The sequence below is a fragment of the Chlorocebus sabaeus genome, chromosome 23 (genome assembly GCF_047675955.1).
Source record: "Chlorocebus sabaeus isolate Y175 chromosome 23, mChlSab1.0.hap1, whole genome shotgun sequence".
Lineage (NCBI taxonomy): Eukaryota > Metazoa > Chordata > Mammalia > Primates > Cercopithecidae > Chlorocebus > Chlorocebus sabaeus.
Genome location: NC_132926.1, coordinates 116,126 through 139,646, shown reverse-complemented (window position 1 = coordinate 139,646; position 23,521 = coordinate 116,126). Strand labels below are relative to the sequence as shown.

The 23,521-nt window shown below is 41.9% G+C and overlaps 2 protein-coding genes across 3 annotated transcripts in view; one reads left to right on the top strand and one right to left on the bottom strand.

Annotated features, from left to right (window-relative positions):
* The window catches only part of LOC119624819 (uncharacterized), a 70,419-nt gene extending 55,564 nt beyond the window's left edge, over positions 1–14,855 (bottom strand). The window contains exon 1 of one of the 2 annotated variants that reach the window (XM_073010389.1): positions 14,088–14,855. The gene's annotated coding sequence lies outside the window, so the exon portion shown is untranslated. The remainder of the gene's footprint in view (positions 1–14,087) is intronic. The other variant, XM_073010387.1, reaches the window with a different exon arrangement.
* On the top strand, positions 7,059–13,207 carry LOC140709928 (endogenous retrovirus group K member 25 Env polyprotein). The gene has a single exon (XM_073010374.1). The coding sequence runs from the start codon at positions 9,524–9,526 to the stop codon at positions 11,594–11,596; it is 2,073 nt and encodes a 690-aa protein (XP_072866475.1). The 5' UTR covers positions 7,059–9,523; the 3' UTR covers positions 11,597–13,207.
* Positions 14,856–23,521: the final 8,666 nt, after the last annotated feature.

Below are 23,521 nucleotides of genomic sequence, written 5' to 3'. Positions count from 1 at the left end.
ACATCATGAAGAGCAGTGTTGCCGTAGACATCCTTAATGTTTAACATCATGAAGAGCAGTGTTGCCGTAGACATCCTTAATGTTTAACATCATGAAGAGCAGTGTTGCCGTAGACATCCTTAATGTTTAACATCATGAAGAGCAGTGTTGCCGTAGACATCCTTAATGATTAACATCATGAAGAGCAGTGTTGCCGTAGACATCCTTAATGATTAACATCATGAAGAGCAGTGTTGCCGTAGACATCCTTAATGTTTAACATCATGAAGAGCAGTGTTGCCGTAGACATCCTTAATGTTTAACATCATGAAGAGCAGTGTTGCCGTAGACATCCTTAATGATTAACATCATGAAGAGCAGTGTTGCCGTAGACATCCTTAATGATTAACATCATGAAGAGCAGTGTTGCCGTAGACATCCTTAATGTTTAACATCATGAAGAGCAGTGTTGCCGTAGACATCCTTAATGATTAACATCATGAAGAGCAGTGTTGCCGTAGACATCCTTAATGATTAACATCATGAAGAGCAGTGTTGCCGTAGACATCCTTAATGTTTAACATCATGAAGAGCAGTGTTGCCGTAGACATCCTTAATGTTTAACATCATGAAGAGCAGTGTTGCCGTAGACATCCTTAATGATTAACATCATGAAGAGCAGTGTTGCCGTAGACATCCTTAATGTTTAACATCATGAAGAGCAGTGTTGCCGTAGACATCCTTAATGTTTAACATCATGAAGAGCAGTGTTGCCGTAGACATCCTTAATGATTAACATCATGAAGAGCAGTGTTGCCGTAGACATCCTTAATGTTTAACATCATGAAGAGCAGTGTTGCTGTAGACATCCTTAATGTTTAACATCATGAAGAACAGTGTTGCCATAGACATCCTTAATGTTTAGATTGGCACCATGTTCCAGCAGAATAATGGAACACGTCTCTTCCTGGCAATGTACAGCCTATCAGTGTTAGATGAAAAATTAGACTATAAATTCTAAGAATTCAAAATACATATTCCACAGATTTCACCAACCTGTTATATTTAAATGAGATAAATTCATTTTAATTCTATGTATTTAGTGAAATCTATTTCATGCCAAAAGACTTGGCTACTATACACCTTCATTAAAGGCATCCTGTTTAGTCTGTCACAGATGTCAATCTGGCATTTTCTGCTCAGCAAGAGAGTGAGCACTTCCACACAGTCATGCGCACAGGCCAAATGTAGAGCAGTCCTATGAAAGCGAGAGGAGTTTTCAGGAAATTATAATGCAATATCTCAAAACCTACACTGGTTTATGTAAGTGCAAACATTGAACAGCATGTTATTCCTCTGCCTTCAAAACAAATAATTTTCTTTTGAAGAAAGTACAATATTTATTAGCTCTTATTGCTCACTACCTTAACGAAACAGCAGCCTATTTGGATAGAATGAGCTTGGTGTTTGGATTCAGTTCAACTACGGCTTGAGTTCTACTTGGAACTTGGTCACTTACCAGCTATTGCTTAGCCTTTCTGTGCTTCATTTTCCTCATTAATAAAATAAAGATGACAATAGCAGCTAGCTCACAGGACACCACTGTGATGCTTAAATGGGAATCTATGTAAAGTATTTAGGACCATTTCTAGAACAAGCAACAACTCAACAACTCAATAATTGTTAGATTGTTGTTTTTTTGAGACAGTCTTGCTCTGTCGCCCAGGCTGGAGTGTAATCGTGTATTACATATATTTCATATATTACCTCACTGCAACCTGGAACTCCTAGGCTCAAGTGATCCTCCTGCCTCAGCCTCCTGAGTAGCTAGGACCACAGGAGCACACCAGCATGCTCAGCTAATTATAAAAAAAAAAAAATTGTAGAAAGAATCTCGTTTTGTTGCCCAGGCTGGTCTCAAATTCCTGGCATCAAGGGAACCTCCCATACTTCTATATCTATTGTCACCTTCAATGGTCACATATTATTCCATCCTATGGATGCAACTGAAACTTATTTATAGGACACATTCTGTGGGCTCTTGTTGACATAAATGCTGAAAAAAACAAAGTACATGTATCTCTATTTTCTAAAGGTATTTTAATACAATGGAATTGATAGGTAAAGGGCATATAATTACCACCATATTTTCTATTTGAAAAGTCATCAGCAACTTAAACTTTAAGCAGCAGTATAAGTACCACTGCTCTTTATTCTCACAATGTGGATAAAGAGCACAGTCTGTGGATAAAGAGAACACAGTCTCATTCCTCTTTTAACTTAAATTCTTTTTTTTTTTTTTTTTTTTTGAGACGGAGTCTCGCTCTGTCGCCCAGGCTGGAGTGCAGTGGCCGGATCTCGGCTCACTGCAAGCTCTGCCTCCCGGGTTCCCGCCATTCTCCTGCCTTAGCCTCCAGAGTAGCTGGGACTACAGGCACCCGCCACCTCGCCCAGCTAGATTTTTGTATTTTTTAGTAGAGACGGGGTTTCACCGTGTTAGCCAGGATGATCTCGATCTCCTGACCTCGTGATCCGCCCGTCTCGGCCTCCCAAAGTGCTGGGATTACAGGCTTGAGCCACCGCGCCCGGCCTAACTTAAATTCTTTTACGAGAAACACTAAGGATTTTTTCATATGTACAAACGTAACTTGTGGAGCTGCAAAACAGTACTTTGCTCACTTTTAGAGTTCTTTTCTTGTGGATTTGATTAGAAACAATTCCCTGTAAAATGAAGATGTGCTTTTTATCTGTGTGTATATATATTATATCAGTAATATATACAATTCTTTATATGTATATTGTTATATATAATAATATATAATAAAAAATAAATTCTCTGTAGGATTAAGATACACTTTTCATCTGAATATCTATTTATATATATATTAGTAAAAACATATACATAGTAAATATTTTTCAAGTATGTTATCTTTTGTTAATTTTTTTCTGACACATAGGTGGGTTTTATTATTATTATTATTATTATTTTTTGAGACGGAGTCTCACTGTGTAGCCCAGGCTGGAGTGCAGTGGTAGCATCTCGGCTCACTGCAACCTCCACCTCCCAGGTTCAAGTGATTCTCCTGCCTCAGCCTCCCGAGTAGCTGGGACTACAGGCACGTGCCACCACGCCAGGCTAATTTTTAATATTTTTAGTAGAGACGGGGCTTCACTGTGTTAGCAAGGATGGTCTCTATCTCCTGACCTCATGATCCGCCCACCTTAGCCTCCCAAAGTGCTGGGATTACAGGTGTGTGGGGAAAAGAAAGAGAGATCAGCCTGTTACTGTGTCTATATAGAAAGTAGACATAAGAGACTCCATTTTGTTCTTTGTTCTGGATTTGAGATACTGTTCATCTGTGACCCTACCCCCAACCTTGTCCTTGCAAGAGACATGTGCTGCGGTGACTCAAGGTTGAATGGATTTTGGGCTGTGCAGGATGTGTCTTTGTTAAACAAATGTCTGAAGGCAGCTTGCTGGTTAAAAGTCATCACCATTCTCTTTATTTCAACTACCCAAGGACACGTACACGGCCAAAGGTCGCAGGGACCTCTGCCTAGGAAAGCTAGGTGTGTCTAAGGTTTCTCCCCATGTGATAGACTGAAACAATGCTACTAAAAGGTTTATGGAGATGTCTGCATATGCATCTCAAGGCACAACATTTTCCTTTAAACTTATTCTTGTCACAGAGATTTTTGTTCATATGTCTTACTGCCGATTTCCTCTTTTTCTTTGATCCTATTGTCCTGCCACTCCCCTGTCTTTAAGATGGTAAAGATAATTATCAATAAATACTAAGGGAACGGAGAGACCGGTGCCGGCGTGGGTCCTCTGTAAGCTGAGCGCCGGTCCCCTGGGCCCCCGCTTTTCTTTCTCTATACTTTGTCTCTGTGTCTTATTTCTTTTCTCAAGTCTCTCGTTCCACCTTACGAGAAACACCCACAGGTGTGGAGGGGCAGGCCACCCCTTCACCTGGTGCCCAACGTGGAAGCTTTTCTCTAAGGTGAAGGTACGCTGGAGCGTGGTCATTGAGGACAAGTCGACGAGAGACTCCCGAGTACGTCTACAGTCAGCCTTGCGGTAAGCTTGTGCGCTCGGAAGAACCTAGGGTAACAATGGGGCAAACTAAGAGTAAATATGCTTCTTATCGCAGCTTTATTAAAATTCTCTTAAAGAGAGGGGGAGTTAAAGTCTCTACCAAAAATCTAATTACGCTATTTCAAACAATAGAGCAGTTTTGTCCATGGTTTCCAGAACAGGGAACTTTAGATCTAAAAGACTGGGAAAAAATTGGCAAAGAATTAAAACAAGCAAGTAGGGAAGGTAAAAACATTCCGCTTACAGTATGGAATGATTGGGTCATTATTAAAGTAGCTTTAGAACCATTTCAAACAGAAGAAGATAGCGTTCCAATTTCTAATGTCCCTAAAAGCTGTGCAGTAGATTGTGAAAAAGAGGCAGGGATAGAATCCTGGAAAGGAAAGGAAAGTTCACACTGTGAATGTGTATCAGAGCCGGTAATGGCTCAGTCAACGCAAAATGTTGACAATAATCAATTACAGGAGGTAATATATCCTGAAACGTTAAAATTAGAGGAAAAAGATCCAGAATTAGCAAAGCCATCAGAGTCTAAACCACGATGGCCAACTCCTCTTCCAGCAGCTCAGATGCCTGCAACTTTACAACCTCAAATGCAGGTTAAACAAGTACTAACTCCAAAAGAAGATCAAATAGGAAAAGATAGAGTCTCTGTCATGGCAATGCCAATCCAAATGCAGTGTCCACAATATCAGCCGGTAGAAAATAAGACCCAACCACCAGTAGCCTATCAATACTGGCCGCCAGCTGAACTGCAGTATTGGCAGCCCCCAGAAAATCAGTATGGACAGCCAGGAACATTTCCAGTGCCACAGGGCAGGGTGCCATATCCTCAGCCGCCCACCATGAGACTTAATCCTACAGCACCGCCTAGTACACAGGGTAGTGCGTTACATAAAATTATTGATGAGGCAAGAAAACAAGGAGATATTGAGGCGTGGCAATTCCCAGTAATATTAGAAGCAAGACCACCTGGAGAAGGAGCCCTAGAGGGAGAGCTTCCCGTAGCTGAAGCCAGATATAAGTCTTTTTCTATAAAAATACTAAAAGAAATGAAAGAGGGAGTAAAACAGTATGGACCCAACTCTCCTTACATGAGAACATTATTAGATTCCATTGCTCATGGACATAGACTCATTCCTTATGATTGGGAGATTCTGGCAAAATCCTCACTCTCACCCTCTCAATTTTTACAATTTAAGACTTGGTGGATTGATGGGGCACAAGTACAGGTCCGAAAAAATAGGACTGCCAATCCTCCAATTGACATAGATGCAGATCAACTATTAGGAATAGGTCAAAATTGGAGCACTGTTGACCAACAAGTAATAATGCCAAATGAGGCCATTGAGCAAATCAGGGCTATCTGCCTTAGGGCCTGGGAGAAAATCCAAGACCCAGGAACCGCCTGCCCCTCCTTTAATACAATAAGACAAGGCTCTAAAGAGCCCTACCCTGATTTTGTAGCAAGACTTCAAGATGCTACTCAAAAGTCAATTACTGATGAAAATGCCCGTAAGGTCATAGTGGAGTTGATGGCATATGAAAACGCCAATCCTGATTGTCAATCAGCCATTAAGCCATTAAAAGGAAGGGTTCCCGCAGGATCAGATGTAATCTCAGAGTACGTTAAAGCCTGCGATGGAATTGGAGGAGCTATGCATAAAGCTATGCTTATGGCTCAAGCAATCACAGGAGTTGCTTTAGGAGGACAGGTTAGAACATTTGGGGGAAGATGTTATAATTGTGGTCAAATTGGTCATCCAAAAAAGAATTGCCTAGTCTCAAATAAACAAAATGTAACTACTCAAGCTACTACAAGAACAGATAAAGAGCCACCTGGCCTATGTCCAAGATGTAAAAAGGGAAAACATTGGGGTGATCAATGTCGTTCTAAATTTGATAAAAATGGGCAACCACTGTCGGGAAACGAGAGGAGGGGCCAGCCTCAGGCCCCGCAACAAACTGGGGCATTCAAAATTCAGCCCTTTGTTCCTCAGGGTTTTCAAGAACAACAACCCCCACTGCCACAAGTGTCTCAGGGAATAAGCCAATTATCACAATACAGCAATTATCCCCCGCCACAAGCGGCAGTGCAGCAGTAGATTTATGCACTGTACAAGCAGTCTCTCTGCTTCCAGGGGAGCCTCCTCGAAAAATCCCCACAGGGGTATATGGCCCATTGCCTGAGGGGACTGTAGGACTGATCTTAGGAAGATCAAGTTTAAATCTAAAAGGAGTTCAAATTCATACTGGTGTGGTTGATTCAGACTATAAAGGCGAAATTCAATTGGTTATTAGTTCCTCTATTCCTTGGAGTGCCAGTCCAGGAGACAGGATTGCTCAATTATTACTCCTACCTTATATTAAAGTTGGAAACAGTGAGATAAAAAGAACAGGAGGGTTCGGAAGCACTGATCCGACAGGAAAGGCTGCATATTGGGCAAGTCTGGTCTCTGAGAGCAGACCTGTGTGTAAGGCCATTATTCAAGGAAAACAGTTTGAAGGGTTGGTAGACACTGGAGCAGATATCTCTATCATTGCTTTAAATCAGTGGCCAAAAAATTGGCCTAAACAAAAGGCTGTTACAAAACTTGTCGGCGTAGGCACAGCTTCAGAAGTGTATGAAAGTACAATGATTTTACATTGTTTAGGACCAGATAATCAAGAAAGTACTGTTCAGCCAATGATTACTTCAATTCCTGTTAATCTATGGGGTCGAGATTTATTACAGCAATGGGGTGCGGAAATCATTATGCCCGCTCCATTATACAGCCCCACGAGTCAAAAAATCATGACTAAGATGGGATATATACCAGGAAAGGGGTTAGGAAAAAATGAAAATGGCATTAAAGTCCCAATTGAGACTAAGAAAAATCAAGAAAGAAAAGGAATAGGGTATCCTTTTTAGGGGCGGCCACTATAGCGCCTCCTAAACCCATTCCATTAACTTGGAAAACAGAAAAACCGGTATGGGTAAATCAGTGGCCGCTACCGAAGCAAAAACTGGAGGCTTTACATTCATTAGCAAAGGAACAATTAGAAAAGGGACACATTGAGCCTTCATTCTCACCCTGGAATTCTCCTGTATTTGTAATTCAGAAAAAATCAGGCAAGTGGCGTATGTTAATGGACTTAAGAGCCGTAAATGCTGTAATTCAACCCATGGGGCCTCTTCAACCCGGATTGCCCTCTCCGGCCATGATCCCAAAAGACTGGCCTTTAATTATAATTGATCTTAAGGACTGCTTTTTTACCATTCCTCTGGCAGAGCAAGATTGTGAAAAATTTGCCTTTACTATACCAGCCATAAATAATAAAGAACCAGCCACCAGATTTCAGTGGAAAGTACTACCTCAGGGAATGCTTAATAGTCCAACTATTTGTCAAACTTTCGTGGGTCAAGTCCTTCAACCAGTTAGAGAAAAATTTTCAGATTGTTATATCATTCACTATATTGATGATATTTTATGTGCTGCAGAAACAAGAGAAAAATTAATGGACTGTTACACATTTCTGCAAGCAGAGGTTGCCAACGCAGGACTAACAATAGCATCTGATAAGATCCAAACCTCTGCTCCTTTTCATTATTTAGGGATGCAGATAGAAAATAGAAAAATTAAGCCACAAAAAATAGAAATAAGAAAAGATACATTAAAAACATTAAATGACTTTCAAAAATTGTTAGGCGATATTAATTGGATTCGGCCAACTCTAGGCATTCCTACTTATGCCATGTCAAATTTGTTCTCTATCCTAAGAGGAGATCCAGACTTAAATAGTAAAAGAATATTAACCCCAGAGGCAACAAAAGAAATTAAATTAGTGGAAGAAAAAATTCAGTCAGCGCAAATAAGTAGAATAGATCCTTTAGCCCCACTCCAACTTTTAATTTTTGCTACTACACATTCTCCAACAGGCATCATTATTCAAAATACTGATCTTGTGGAGTGGTCATTTCTTCCTCACAGTACAATTAAGACTTTTACATTGTACTTGGATCAAATAGCTACATTAATTGGTCAGGCAAGATTACGAATAATAAAATTATGTGGTAATGACCCAGACAAAATAGTTGTTCCCTTAACCAAGGAACAAGTTAAACAAGCCTTTATCAATTCTGGTGCATGGCAGACTGGCCTTGCTAATTTTGTGGGAGTTATTGATAATCACTACCCAAAAACAAAAATCTTCCAGTTTTTAAAATTGACTACTTGGATTTTACCTAAAATTACCAGACATGAGCCTTTAGAAAATGCTCTGACAGTATTTACTGATGGTTCCAGCAATGGAAAAGCAGCTTACACAGGACCAAAAGAGCGAGTAATCAAAACTCAGTATCAATCAGCTCAAAGGGCAGAGTTGGTTGCAGTCATTACAGTGTTACAAGATTTTAATCAACCTGTTAATATTATATCAGATTCTGCATATGTAGTACAGGCTACAAAGGATGTTGAGACAGCTCTAATTAAATATAGCATGGATGATCAGTTAAACCAGTTGTTCAATTTATTACAACAAACTGTAAGAAAAAGGAATTTCCCATTTTATATCACTCATATTCGAGCACACACTAATTTACCAGGACCTTTAACTATAGCAAATGAACAAGCTGACTTACTGGTATCCTCTGCATTCTTAAAAGCACAAGAACTTCATGCTTTAACTCATGTAAATGCAGCAGGGTTAAAAAACAAATTTGATGTCACATGGAAACAGGCAAAAGATATTGTACAACACTGCACCCAGTGTCAAGTACTACACCTGCCCACTCAAGAGGCAGGAGTTAATCCCAGAGGTCTGTGTCCTAATGCATTATGGCAAATGGATGTTACCCATGTACCTTCATTTGGAAAATTATCATATGTTCATGTAACAGTTGATACTTATTCACATTTCATATGGGCAACATGCCAGACAGGAGAAAGTACGTCCCATGTTAAAAAACATTTATTATCTTGTTTTGCTGTAATGGGAGTTCCAGAAAAAATTAAAACTGACAATGGACCAGGTTATTGTAGTAAAGCTTTCCAAAAATTCTTAAATCAGTGGAATATTACACATACAACAGGAATTCCTTATAATTCCCAAGGACAGGCCATAGTTGAAAGAACTAATAGAACACTCAAAACTCAGTTAATTAAATAAAAAGAAAAGGGGGAGACAGTAAGGAGTGTACCACTCCTCAGATGCAGCTTAATCTAGCACTCTATACTTTAAATTTTTTAAACATTTATAGAAATCAGACTACTACTTCTGCAGAACAACATCTTACTGGTAAAAAGAACAGTCCACATGAAGGAAAACTGATTTGGTGGAAAGACAACAAAAATAAGACGTGGGAAATAGGGAAGGTGATAACCTGGGGAAGAGGTTTTGCTTGTGTTTCACCAGGAGAAAATCAGCTTCCTGTTTGGATACCCACTAGACATTTGAAGTTCTACAATGAACCCATCGGAGATGCAAAGAAAAGCACCTCCACGGAGACGGAAACACCGCAATCGAGCACCATTGACTCCCATGATGAACCAAGTGATGATATCAGAAGAACAGATGAAGTCACCACGCACCAAGAAGGCGGAGCTGCCGACCTGGGCACAGTTAAAGAAGCTGACACTGTTAGCTGGAAAAAGCCTAGCTAGCACAAAGGTGACACAAACCCCAGAAAAAATGCTGCTTACAGCTTTAATGATTGTATCAATGGTGGTAAGTCTCCCCATGCCTGCAGGAGCAGCTGCAACTAATTATACCTATTGGGCCTATGTGCCTTTCCCGCCCTTAATTCGGGCAGTCACATGGATGGATAATCCTATTGAAGTATATGTTAATAATAGTGTGTGGGTACCTGGTCCCACAGATGATCGTTGCCCTGCCAAACCGGAGGAAGAAGGAATGATGATAAATATTTCCATTGGGTATCGTTATCCTCCTATTTGCCTAGGGAGAGCACCAGGATGTTTAATGCCTGCTATTCAAAATTGGTTGGTAGAAGTACCTACTGTCAGTCCCACCAGTAGATTTACTTATCACATGGTAAGCGGATTGTCACTCAAACCACAGGTAAACTATTTACAAGACTTCTCTTATCAAAAATCATTAAAATTTAGGCCAAAAGGGAAACCTTGCCCCAAGGAGATTTCCAGAGAATCAAAAGATTTAGTTTGGGAAGAATGTGTGGCAGATAGTGCGGTAATATTACAAAACAATTCATTTGGAACTGTTATAGATTGGGCACCTAGAGGTCAATTCTACCACAATTGCACAGGACAAAATCAATTCTGTCCCAGTGCACTGGTGAGTCCAACTGTTGATAGTGACTTAACGGAAAATTTAGACAAACAGAAGCACAAAAAATTACAGTCTTTCTACCCTTGGATATGGGGAGAAAAAGGAATCTCTACTCCAAGACCAAAAATGATAAGTCCTGTTTTTGGTCCTGAACATCCAGAATTATGGAGGCTTACTGTGGCTTCATACCGCCTTAGAATTTGGTCTGGAAATCAAACTATAGAAACAAGAGATTATAAGCCATTTTACTCTATCAACCTAAATTCCAGTCTAACAGTTCCTTTACAAAGTTGTGTAAAGCCCCCTTATATGTTAGTCATAGGAAATATAGTTATTAAACCAGACTCCCAAACTATAACTTGTGAAAATTGCAGATTGTTTACTTGCATTGATTCGACTTTTGATTGGCAGCACCGTATTCTACTGGTGAGAGCAAGAGAAGGCGTGTGGATCCCTGTGTCCATGGACCGACCATGGGAGGCCTCACCATCTATCCATATTTTGACTGAAGTATTAAAAGGCATTTTAAATAGATCCAAAAGATTCATTTTTACTTTAATTGCAGTGATTATGGGATTAATTGCAGTCACAGCTACAGCCACTGTGGCAGGAGTTGCATTGCACTCTTCTGTTCAGACAGTAAGCTTTGTTGACAATTGGCAAAAGAATTCCACAAGGTTGTGGAATTCACAATCTGGCATTGATCAAAAATTGGCAAATCAAATTAATGATCTTAGACAAACTGTCATTTGGATGGGAGATAGACTCATGAGCTTGGAACATCGTTTCCAGTTACAGTGTGACTGGAATACGTCAGATTTTTGTATTACACCCCAAGTTTATAATGAGTCTAAACATCACTGGGACATGGTTAGACGCCATCTTCAGGGAAGAGAAGATAATCTCACTTTAGACATTTCTAAATTAAAAGAACAAATTTTTGAAGCCTCTCAAAGTCACTTAAATCTTGTGCCTGGAGCTGAGGCGTTAGATCAAGTGGCAAAAAATCTTTATGGATCAAACCCCACGACTTGGATTAAGTCTATTGGAAACTCTACTGCAGTAAATTTTGGAATTATGTGTCTCTGTTTAATTGGCTTGTTTTTAGTGTGCCGGACCAGTCGAAGAATCCTGCGTCAGAATCGAGAGAACGAACAAGCCTTCATCGCCATGGCACATTTATATAGAGGAAAAGGGAGGGAGAACGTTGCAGGAAGTCAGGGACTTTGAATGCAGGGACTGGCTGAAGCCACGGCAGAAAAACATAAAATGTGAAGATTTCATGGACATTTATTTGTTCTCCAAAGTTAATGCCTTTATAATTTCTTATGTCTGTCTTTACTTTAATCTCTTAAATTCCATCATCTTCTTTGTAAACTGAGGAGGGTATATGTCACTTCAGGACCCTGTGATGATTGCCTTAAACTGCACAAATTGTTTGTGGAGCATGTGTGTTTGAACAATATGAAATCTGGGCATTTTGAAAGAAAGAATAAGATAACAGCAATGTTCAGGGAACAAGGGAGGCAACCTTGAACTGGCCGCCGGTGAGCCGGACGGAACAGAGCCATATTTCTTCTCTTTTCTTATGCAAATAGGAGAAATATCGCTGAATTCTTTTTCTCAGCAAGGAACATCCCTGAGAAAGAGAATGCGCTCTGAGGGTAGGCCTATAAACGACCCCCTTGGAGGCGTGCCGCCTTTTACGGTTGAAGCCGAAGGGATGAAATAAGCCCCGGCCTCCTGTAGCGCTCCCAGGCTTATTAGGAGGAGGAAATTCCCACCTAATAAATTTTGGTCAGACAGGTTGTCTGCTCTCAAACCCTGTTTTCCGATAAGATGTTATCAATGACTATGCATGCCCAAAATTTCATTTTTAATTTTAACGCCATCCTGTGATCTCGTCCTGCCTCCACTTGCCTTGTGATTGATTACTTTGTGAAGTATGTAATCTCGGTGTCATGATGACAATGGTAGTTTTGTTGAAAAGAAAAGGGGGAAATGTGGGGAAAAGAAAGAGAGATCAGCCTGTTACTGTGTCTATATAGAAAGAAGTAGACATAAGAGACTCCATTTTGTTCTTTGTTCTGGATTTGAGATACTGTTCATCTGTGACCCTACCCCCAACCTTGTCCTTGCAAGAGACATGTGCTGCGGTGACTCAAGGTTGAATGGATTTTGGGCTGTGCAGGATGTGTCTTTGTTAAACAAATGTCTGAAGGCAGCTTGCTGGTTAAAAGTCATCACCATTCTCTTTATTTCAACTACCCAAGGACACGTACACGGCCAAAGGTCGCAGGGACCTCTGCCTAGGAAAGCTAGGTGTGTCTAAGGTTTCTCCCCATGTGATAGACTGAAACAATGCTACTAAAAGGTTTATGGAGATGTCTGCATATGCATCTCAAGGCACAACATTTTCCTTTAAACTTATTCTTGTCACAGAGATTTTTGTTCATATGTCTTACTGCCGATTTCCTCTTTTTCTTTGATCCTATTGTCCTGCCACTCCCCTGTCTTTAAGATGGTAAAGATAATTATCAATAAATACTAAGGGAACGGAGAGACCGGTGCCGGCGTGGGTCCTCTGTAAGCTGAGCGCCGGTCCCCTGGGCCCCCGCTTTTCTTTCTCTATACTTTGTCTCTGTGTCTTATTTCTTTTCTCAAGTCTCTCGTTCCACCTTACGAGAAACACCCACAGGTGTGGAGGGGCAGGCCACCCCTTCACAGGTGTGAGCCACCACGCCCAGTCTGGGGGTTTTAATTTTTAGTTTGCTAAATCAACCTTCAGAATGCCTGCTTGTGAGGTCATTCTCAGGAAGGCCTTTGGCAAAGTAAAATGTACCTGTATAAATAAGCATTTGTGTTTTCTTCTGGTGCTTTTCTCATTTTGCATGTGTAAAAATTTCAATCTGTATTCCATCAGGAACTCATTTTTGTGACATAAAATTTCATTAGTTTTCCTCAAAGAGCAGGCATTTTAATAACCCAACCCTTTCTACTCATCTGAAATGTTACCATTATCAGTCCTTACAGCTATATCTTACATGTATTTCAGTGTTTCTGGATTTCCATTCTGTCCCATGTACTTATGTCTTTTCAGCTGTTAGTAAACAATTGTGGGAATTAATAGCACATTTGGTATCTAGAGGAGCAAGTCTTTTTCACTCCGTTACAAAAATTTTTAAATGTCATCACAATAGTAAGATAGACAGCAGATGTCATGCAAAAATGATAAATCCTTGATATTTTCATTCGGTTTATGTAAAACTGATAAACATAGAAAGAGCTCATGTTTTGAGAAAACGGAGTCTTCCCATTCAAGGAACCCACCTCCCACTTCCAAGTGTCCCTCTGAGAAGCCCCAGGAAACAGCCTATCTACATGGGTGGATTCGGATGTAAAACCGACCCAGGCTTTTATCTGAGAACTTCTCGCCTACTGAACATGACTCATGGTATTTTTCACATGGGAATGAGTTCTCATTAGGCATCTCCACGACCCCATGTTTTAAACGTGTATATGCTCAACTTTGTGAATTAAATCACTCAAATTCTCCACCAAGAGCTCCAGGCAGGGAATCGCCACCGATGGAAAGCAGCTGAGGCTCCGTTTGGCTCCGCTGCTCAGAGGGTGCCCCGCGCCCTCCAAGGCCCCCGTCCCAGGACCTGCGGGGAAGCCGGGCCTGGGGACCCCCTCCCACCCCGGGCTGAGCTCCCGCCACCTGTCCTTCCTGTCGCGGGCATCCACGTCCCGGCTCCTGCGCGCCAGGCAGCTGCACCTCCGCGGCGTCGCAGTTGATGGCCGCCCTGTGGGTCTTCCGCAGTTCCGCGTCCCTGGTGTGGGACCCGGGACCCGCCTACTCGTGGTGGACGGAGCCCAGGACCGCCTGGCCCAGGCGTCTCCCGAAGCTGAAGAGCTTCCTCATGGGGCGACTTCTCAGACGCAGCCTCCGACCTCTCAGACCGAGGGAGCCCCGCGACGCCGTTAGGCGCGCGCCTGCAGCTCAGCGTCCGCGCGGAAGCCGGAAGCAGCTCCCAAGCCCGCGCGGCCCGCAGCAGGAGGCCGGCAGGGGGCGGGTGCAGGTCGGGCGCAGGCGCCGCGGGCTTGCGGGTTCTCCTGGGCTCGCCCGAGACGTCCCGGAATCACACGCGCGCCGCCCGCGCGGCTTGAGGGCCCGCCTGGCCGTGACCCCCGCCCCGCTCCTCCTCTGAAGAGAGATCCGGGCTACTGGCAGGGGCCCTCCGCAACCACCGGGGATGGGGCTGAGGGCCAGTTCCCGCCCCGGTGCAGCCGCCGCCGGGCAGATCTGGCCGCAGCCGCGGCGACATCCGGCCCCGGTTCTGCGAGGCCGGGAGCGCCAGCGAGCTTGGGAGTGGCCAGGCGGCCGCTGCGAGCAGGCAGAGGGCGCCCGCAGTTTGGGCGCCAGGGAGGCGGAGCATGGCCCGGGCGGCCTCTGGATCGCGAGTGCGCCTGTCCTGAGGGCCTGCCAGGTGCCCCCGCCCGGCTCCTCCTCTGCCGGAGCTCGGGACCGCTAGTCAGGGGCCCTCTGCAGCCACCGGGAATGGGGCTGAGGGCGGGTTCCCGCCCCTGTGCAGCCTCCCCAGGGCAGACCGCCTCGCTTGGCCGCAGCCGCTGGGACATCTGGTTCTGAGATGTTGGGAGTGCGGGCTGAGATGTCGGGGGTTGCCTGGAGGCTGCTGCCTGCACACAGAAGGCGGCTGCAGCTTGGATGCTCGGGCGGGCTGGAGGGGCATGGCCTAGGAGGCCCCGGATAGCCAGCGCGCCCAGACTGAGGGTCCCCAGGATGTGCCTCCCGCCCCACTCCTCCACCGCAGGGAGTTCGGGGCTGCTGGCATGGGCACTAGGCAGTCACCCCGATGGGGTTGAGCGCCAGGTTCTCAGTTCTCGCCCCTGTGCAGCCGCCGCCGCCGGGCAGAATGCCTGGCTTGGCCGCGGCCCCCGGTACACCTGGCCCTGGTTCTGCGATGCTGGGAGCGCGAGCAGGCTCGGGAGTTGCCAGGCGGCTGCTGCCTGCACACAGAGTGGACTGCAGCTTGGGCGCCCAGGCTGCGGAACATGGTCTGGGTGGGCTCCGGAATGCGCGCGCGCCAGGCCTGTTGGCCCCCAACTGGACCCGCCCCGCTCCTCCTCTGCTGGAGCCTGGAGCGGCTGGAATGGCCACTCTGCAGTCACCGGGGATGGAGTTAAGTTTTCTTATCCCACGCATGCACACAAAAAAGTAACTATTATCTGAGGTAATTAACGCGTTGATTGACTACATTTTGGTAATCATTTCAGAATATGCATATAGATATAAACACATCACACTTTACACCTTGAATATGTACAATTTTTATTTCTCTATTATACCTCAGTAAAGCTGAAAAAATTAACAGGATTGAAAGGATAACAGTTCTACAGTAGTAGTTGGACACTTCAATACCTCATCTTAATTAATGGATAGAAAAACCAGATAGAAGCTTCATGAGAAATGGAAGACTTGAGCAACCGTATAAGCCATTTAGAGCTAATACACATATACAGAACAGTCCACCCAACAACAGCAGAATATACATTCTTTTCAGGCGCATATGGAACTTTCTCTAGGATAGGCCATATCTGTCCGCAAAATAGGTCCTAAAATGACTTTCAAATCATTTTAAAAAGCTTGAAATAATACCAAATATAATTTACAACCACAATGGAAGAAACAACAGATACATAAAAAATGAAAACTCGAAAATTCACAAATATGTGGAAATTAAACAATACACTCTTAAACTACCAGTGAGTGAAGGAATAAATCACAAGTGAAGTTATAAAACATCTTGAGACAAAATAAAAACAAAATATACCAAAATGTATCGAATACAGTGAAAGTAGAGTTCAAAGGAAAATGTATGAATATAAACAACTACATTTAAGAAAAAAATCTCAAATCAGTAACCTCATTCTATACCTAAGGGCAGTAGAAAAAAACCAAACAAACAAAAAAGACTAAATCTAAAGCTAGAAGAAGGAAAGAAATAATAAAGATTAGTGCATAAATCAATAAATTAGAAGGTTGGAAAGCAGCAGAAATAAACATAGCTAAAAGTTGATTCTTTGAAAGATCAAACCTTTCACTATAGACTGAACAAAAGATGGAAGACTCAGTAATAAAATCATAAATGAAAGTGGCACCATTACTACCAACTTTACAGAAATAAAAAAAGGATTATAGGACTATACTATAAAAATTCTGGACGATGACATTGAAAAAACCCTTCTAGACATTGACTTAGGTGAGGATTTCATGACTGAGAACCCAAAAGCAAATGCAAGAAAAACGAAGATAAATAGGTGGCATTTAGTTAAACTAAAGAGCTTTTTCACGGCAAAAGGAACAGTCAGCAGAGTAAACAGACAATCCACAGAATGGTAGAAAATCTTCACAATCTGTATATCTGATAAAGGACTAATATCCAGAATCTACAATGAGCTCAAACAAATTAGCAAGAAAAACAAACAAACAAACAAAAAATCCCATCAAAAAGTAGGCTAAGGACATGAATAGACAATTCTTTGGCCACTTTTTAATAGCGTTTTTCTCTTGTAAATTTATTTAAGTTCCTTATGTTGAATGCTAGACCTTTATCAGATACATAGTTTGTAAATGTTTTTTCATTCTGTAGGTTGTCTATTCACTCTATCGATAATTTCTTTTGCTGAGCAGAAGCTTTTAAGTTTAATTAGATCCCACTTGTCAATATTTGCATTTGTTGTAATTGTTTTTGGTGACTTTATCATGAAATATTTGCCTGTTTCTATGTCCAGGATGGTATTGCCTAGGTTGTCTTCCAGGACTTTATAGTTTTGGGTTTTACATTTAAGTCTTTAACCCATCTTGAGATGATTTTTGTATATGGTGTAAGGAAGAAGTCCGGCTTCAATCTTCTTCATATGGCTAGCCAGTTATCCGAGAATGGTTTATTGAATTGGGAGTCTTTTCCCTGTTGTTTGTTTTTGCCAGCTTTGTCAAAGATTAGATAGTTGTAGGTGTGTGATCTTATTTCTGATATCTATTCTCTTGGTGAGTGTGTCTGTTTTTGTACCAGTATCATGCTGTTTTAGTTACTGTAGTGCTGTAGTATAGTTTGAAGTCAGGTAATGTGATGCCTCAAGCTTTGTTCTTTTTGCTTAGGATTGCCTTGGCTGCTTAGATTCTTTCTTGGTTCTACATGAATTATTAAATAGCTTTTTCCAGTTCCATGAAGCATGTCATTGGTAGTTTAATAGGAATAGCTTTGGGCAGTATGGCCATTTAAATGATATTAATTCCTTCTCTCCATTAACATGGAATAATTTTTCATTTCTTTGTGTCTTCTCTGACTTCTTTGAGCAGTGTTTTGTAATTTTCATTGTAAAGATCTTTCAGTTCCCTGATTAGCTGTATTCCTAGGTATTTTATTCTTTTTGTGGAAATTGTGAATAAAATTGCCTTTCCAATTTGGCTCTCAGTTTGGCTTTTCCTGGTGTATAGGAATGCTAGCAAATTTTGTATATTGATTTTTTTATCCTGAAACTTTGTGGAAGTTGTTTATCAGCTTAAGGAGCTTCTTGGGTAACAGCTATAGGGTTTAGATAAGAGAATTATGTTGTCTGCAAACAGAGGTAGTTGGACTTCTCTTTCTATTTAAATACCCTTTATTTCTTTCTCTTGTCTGATTTCTCGAGCAAGGACTTCTAATACTGTGTTCTACAGGAGTGGTGAGACAGTTTCAAGGAGAATGCTTCCAGGGTTTGCTCACTCAGTATAATGTTGGCTGTGAGTTTGTCATAGGTGGCTTTTATTATTTTGAGGTATGTTCCTTCAATACCTCATTTGTTGAGAGTTTTTAACATGAAGCATTATTGAATTTTACTGAAAGCCTTTTCTGCACCTAGTGAGACAATCACATGGTTCTTGTCTTAGTTTTATTTATGTTATGAATCACATTTTATTGATTTGCCCACGAGGGACCAACCTTCCATTCCAGGGAAAAAGCCTGCTTCACTGTGGTGAATTACCCTTTTATGTGCTGCTGGATTCGGTTTGCAAGGATTTTGTTGTGGATTATTGAATGGATGTTCATCAAGGATACTGGCCTGAAGCTTTCTTTTTTTGTTGTATCACTGCCAGGCGTTGGTATGAGGATGATGCTGGCCTCGTCGAACAGGTTGGGGAGGAGTCCCTTCTCCTCTATTTCTTGAAATCATTTTAGTAGGAGTGGTACTGGCTCCTCTTTGTACATCTGTTAAAATTTGACTGTGAATCTATCAGGTCCTGGGCTTTTTTGGGGGGTTGGTAGGCTATTTACTACTGATTCAATCTTTGGAGCTCATAATTGGTCTGTTCAGAGACTGAATTTCTTCCTGGTTCAGTCTTGAGAGGATGTGTGTGTCCAGGAATTTATCCATCTCTTCTACGGTTTATAGTTTGTGTGTCTACACACACAAAAAGGTGTTCATAGTAGTTGCTGATTGTTATTTTTGTTTCTGTGGCATCAGTGGTAACATTCCCTTTATCATTTCTGATTGTGTTTATTTGAATTCTGTTTCCTTCATTAGTCTAGCTAGCGCCTATCTATCTTAATTTTTTCAAAAAACCTTGATTAAGTGATCTTTTGAACAGTTTTTCATGTCTCAATGTTTTTCAGTTCACCTCTGATTTTATTTATTTATTGTCTTCTGCAAGCTTTGTGGTTGATTTCTTCTTGCTTCTCTGATTCTTTCAGTTGTGATGTTAGGTTGTTAATTTAAGATCTTTCTAACTTTTTGATGTGGGCATTACTTCTTATGCCCTACCCTAACTTATCTCCTTCTCCTAGAAAACTCAGAACCATGCTTTCTAAACCAATTCAAACTTTCTCAGTGAATCAACCTGGTCTCCCTGAGGCAAAGTTAGCAATTTTCCGTTTGACATGGTTCTCTTTCTCTGTAAGAATGTCTAACGCAACAATGCAGGTGTTTCATTCCCTCCTGGATATGCGGGGAACTCCTTTTGGCTGAGACCAAGACTTAAAACTTTGTTCTTTCAACATTAATGAAGATCTACTTAGAAAGTCTCCATTTTTACAAGAAAGGTATATAAATACCAATGAAAATAAATATAAAGTTATATGACATACAATTATATTGTGGAAAGGCTGAATAAATAAATGAACCAAGCTCTAAGAAAAAAAGAAGATGATATAAAATGATATATAAATGAAAAACCTGAGCTGGTATGGCATAATTAATGAAGGGGGCCTGTCCCTCCACACCTGTGGGGATTTCTCACAAAGTGGAGACGAGAGACTGAGAAAAGAAATAAGACGCAAAGTATAGAGGAAGAAAAGTGGGCCCAGGGGACCGGCGCTCAGCAAGTGAGGGCCTGCACCGGCGCTGGTCTCTGAGTTCCCTCAGTGTTTACTGATCACTGTCTCTACTATCTTGGCGAGGGGGATGTGGCAGGACTATAGGGTAATGGTGGGGGAGGGTCAGCAGGAAAACATGTGGGCAAAGGAATCTGGGTCATAAATAAGTTTAAGGAAAGGTGCTGTGCCTGGATGTGCACGTAGGCCACATTTATGTTTAACTTTACACAAACATCTCAGTGCAGTAAAGAGCAGTATTGCCACCAGCATGTCTCACCTCCAGTCATAGGGCAGTTTTCTCCTATCTCAGTAAATAGAATGTATGGTCGGGTTTTACACTGAGACATTCCATTCCCAGTGATGAGCAGGAGACAGATGCTTTCCTCTTACCTCAACTGCAAAGAGGCCTTCTTCTTGCACTAATCCTCCTCAGCACAGACCCTTTACGGGTGTCAGGCTGGGAGACTGTAAGGTCTTTCCCTTCCCACGAGGCCATTTCTCAGGTTGTCTTGGGGTGGAAAACCAGGGAAATACCCAGGCTTTCTTGAGCAGAGGTCCCTGTGGCTTTCTGCAGTGCATTGTGTCCCTGGTTAATAGAGAACAGAGAATGCCGATGACTTTTACCAAGCATACTGCCTGCACACACATTTTTAACAAAGCACATCCTGCACAGCCCTATATTCCCTAAACCTTGAGTCAATACAGCACATGTTTCTGTGAGCACAGGGTTGGGGCTAAGGTTACAGATTAACAGCATCTCAAAACAAGAATTTTTCTTAGTACAGATCAAAATGGAGTTTCTTAGGTCTTCCTTTTTCTACATAGACACAGTAACAGTTGGATCTCTCTTCCTTTCCCCCACAATTAATGTACCAGTAAAGTATGTACATTGCAGAAGTGGCAGGAAAACTGCATACAGGGTGATACCTGACCAAAAGCTTTAACGAAAGGTCAGATCTCTGTATGGAGATTGGAAGGGGAGACAAGGAGAGGCTTGAAAATATACATTGTTTGATCTATACCCTTAAAAGGGATTAAAGTGGACTCAGGAAAACATGGTCTGCTTTAGGAGAAGGACACATGTTCCATGCTGGCCAAGGCTCAGAGCATCCCTACCTTCTCCAGGAGGAAAGGGGAGCCAAAGGAGCACGGCCAGGTCAGCACAGGCACCCACGCCAAGCCAGGTGGGCTCCATTGTACAGGTAGGGAGGAGCCACTGCAGGGTGGGCTTTAATAATTGGTTTGTTTTGTTTTCTTTAGTATCTAAGACACATGATCAAAGTTGACCTTTGCAGGTGTTGCCGCAGCTGAACATAGGATGGATAAAACCAGTGTTTTAAAAACTATGTTGTATAGAGCACTAGCCCCAGTGAGATATTAGTGGAACACACAGACACACACACACACACACACACACACACACACACACACACACTCTCATACTGAGCCCAGATTATTCTGGCAAATGCTGGGTTAAGCAAACCAAAAGAAACATCCTTAGTGCTGGGCTTCTCAGAACCTGGAATGTGGCTATATGACTCATAAAACAGCGAGGTTAAGATAGAGCATGTCATTTTTTCCCAGAAATGTTGAAACACTTTCCTTCCCTTGGCTTCAGTGTCACCTTCTTTCTCCCGGTTCTCTATCAACCTCTTTGACTGCTCCTTCTTGATTTCCTTCTTGACAATCTGCTGCTGCTCAACCATTCTCTTTTCATTCCCGGTGGATTTCTCAAGTGTGTTTCTATTCCTGCAGATTAAACTTTCCTCGTTTTTCCTGACACCTCTCCTTGTCTGACCCTCCCCCGTTCTGAGGCAGGTGTTCTATCTGTGTGCGCTTTTGGTATCCTGGGATGCTCCCAGTGTGTTCCCTGACACACTCCATCAGGTTTTCTCCCCGAGACTCTGCGAGGGCAGCAGCCTTGTCTCCACTGTTCCTTCAACGCTCAGCACATAATGCAGAAGCTGACTCCATAACATTTAGTTGGTCAACTGAGACTAAATGTATGTTCCTCTAGATCTTAAAAAGTTACAAAAAGCAACATAGCGCAATAGTCAAAATAAGTCTCTTTAGTCAAGAGTTCTCTATATATGCACAGTAGTTTGAAGTCATTATTAGGCACAGTGAAACAGAAACTGTCACAAAGTTCCCTAAGATAAAATTATTTTGCTTTAATCTTCAATTCATCATGTGAGATAATCAAGACCATGTGTTATTGTAAATATTTCTAGCTTACAACACAACAACCTGCTTTTTATTGTTTGAAATAACCACAATATAAATCAGTTAACTAAAAATTTTATAAATAATCCTTTCAAATAAAATTCTGTCTAAATTTTACATTACTCATATATTCAAATGATAACATGCTCATAGGCTTTTCCAATACCTCAGTCAAAATATTGTACTGATTCCAGCTGTGGGAACAGTATCTGAGAGTTATGTTACAGATGGGGAAAAGGTACTTACGTGACATTGGCCTTTGCACAACTGTGCCCTTTTGGGTCAGGGAAAAGCTGTTCCCTTAAAATCCTAAAATCTGTTCTGTCAGGTCTGAAGGGTGGGCGGGAAACACAGCTTTTAAAATGTTAGCCGCAGATGTTTTATTCCTTGCTTAAAGCAGTGACTAGATAAAGGCCACCAGAAGAGTCTCTAATGTTTCTTCAGAAGCAGCATGCTGGAGAGCATCTTCCTGAAACACTCCCCTATCTCTACCCAAAACCACCTCAGGTAGGAAAGTCAAAACTCAGCAGGCTGAGGAGATCCAAGGGGATCACTGAGCTCTGAGGCTTATGAGAGAAGAGAGAGAGGTCTAAGATTTTTGTGTATAAATTTATGGGTTACAAGTGCCATTTTGCTGTCAGCATGGATGGCATAGTGAAGTCAGGGCCTTTAGGGTATCCATCACTGGAATAATGCACATCGTACCCATTAAGTAACTTCTCACTATTCACCCCGTCCATCCCCTCACCCTGCTGAGTCTCCGCTATCATTCCACTCTCTACATCAATACCTACACATCTTTTAGCACCCACTTATGAGTGATAAAATAGGACGTTTACTCTGTGTCTGGCTTGCTTCACTTATAATAAAGGCTTCCAGTTCCACCCATGTGCCTGCAAAAGTTATGATTTTATTATTTTTTATGCCTGAATAGTATTTCATTGTGTATATTTTCTACATTTTCTCCTCCAATCACCTGTTGACGGACATTTAGGTTGACTTTATATCTGTGCTACTGTGAATAGTGTTGCAACAAACATACAAGTACAGGTATCTTTCTGATACACTGATTTCTTTTCCTTTGCGTACCCAGTAGTGGGATTGCTGAATCAGACAGAGCCAATTGATAATCAGTAATGGTGGCCAATAACCAGCTTAGAAACAAAGTACTTAGCGGGCCCTGAAAATGCCAAAACCCTGAGGCCACTGACCTTCAAAAACTTCAACAGCCCTGAGTGAAACGTCCAAACACATTTATCCACCATTCCATGACCCTTTATTGTCTGTCCTCTGTGCATCTCAGAAGTCTCTTTTTACCACACTGTCTGTAGACTGCATGAGTCATTTATATGAAACTACCTGACACTCCAAGGCATCTTATACTCTGTATTCAACCATGTATCCCTAGTACCTAGCACAGTCCTGGCATAGAGTTTGCTACTAAACGTTTGCAGAATGAAGTAATTATCTTGTATCCAGGTTCCAAGTTTTAAGGTGATTTCTCACTAAAAATAAAGTATTACAGTTCACAAATGATCTATTTCCTTTTTTATAG

What these genes read in the sequence shown, in the direction of transcription:
- LOC140709928 (XM_073010374.1), top strand. Translation starts at nt 9,524, where the DNA reads ATGAACCCATCGGAGATGCAAAGAAAAGCACCTCCACGGAGACGGAAA.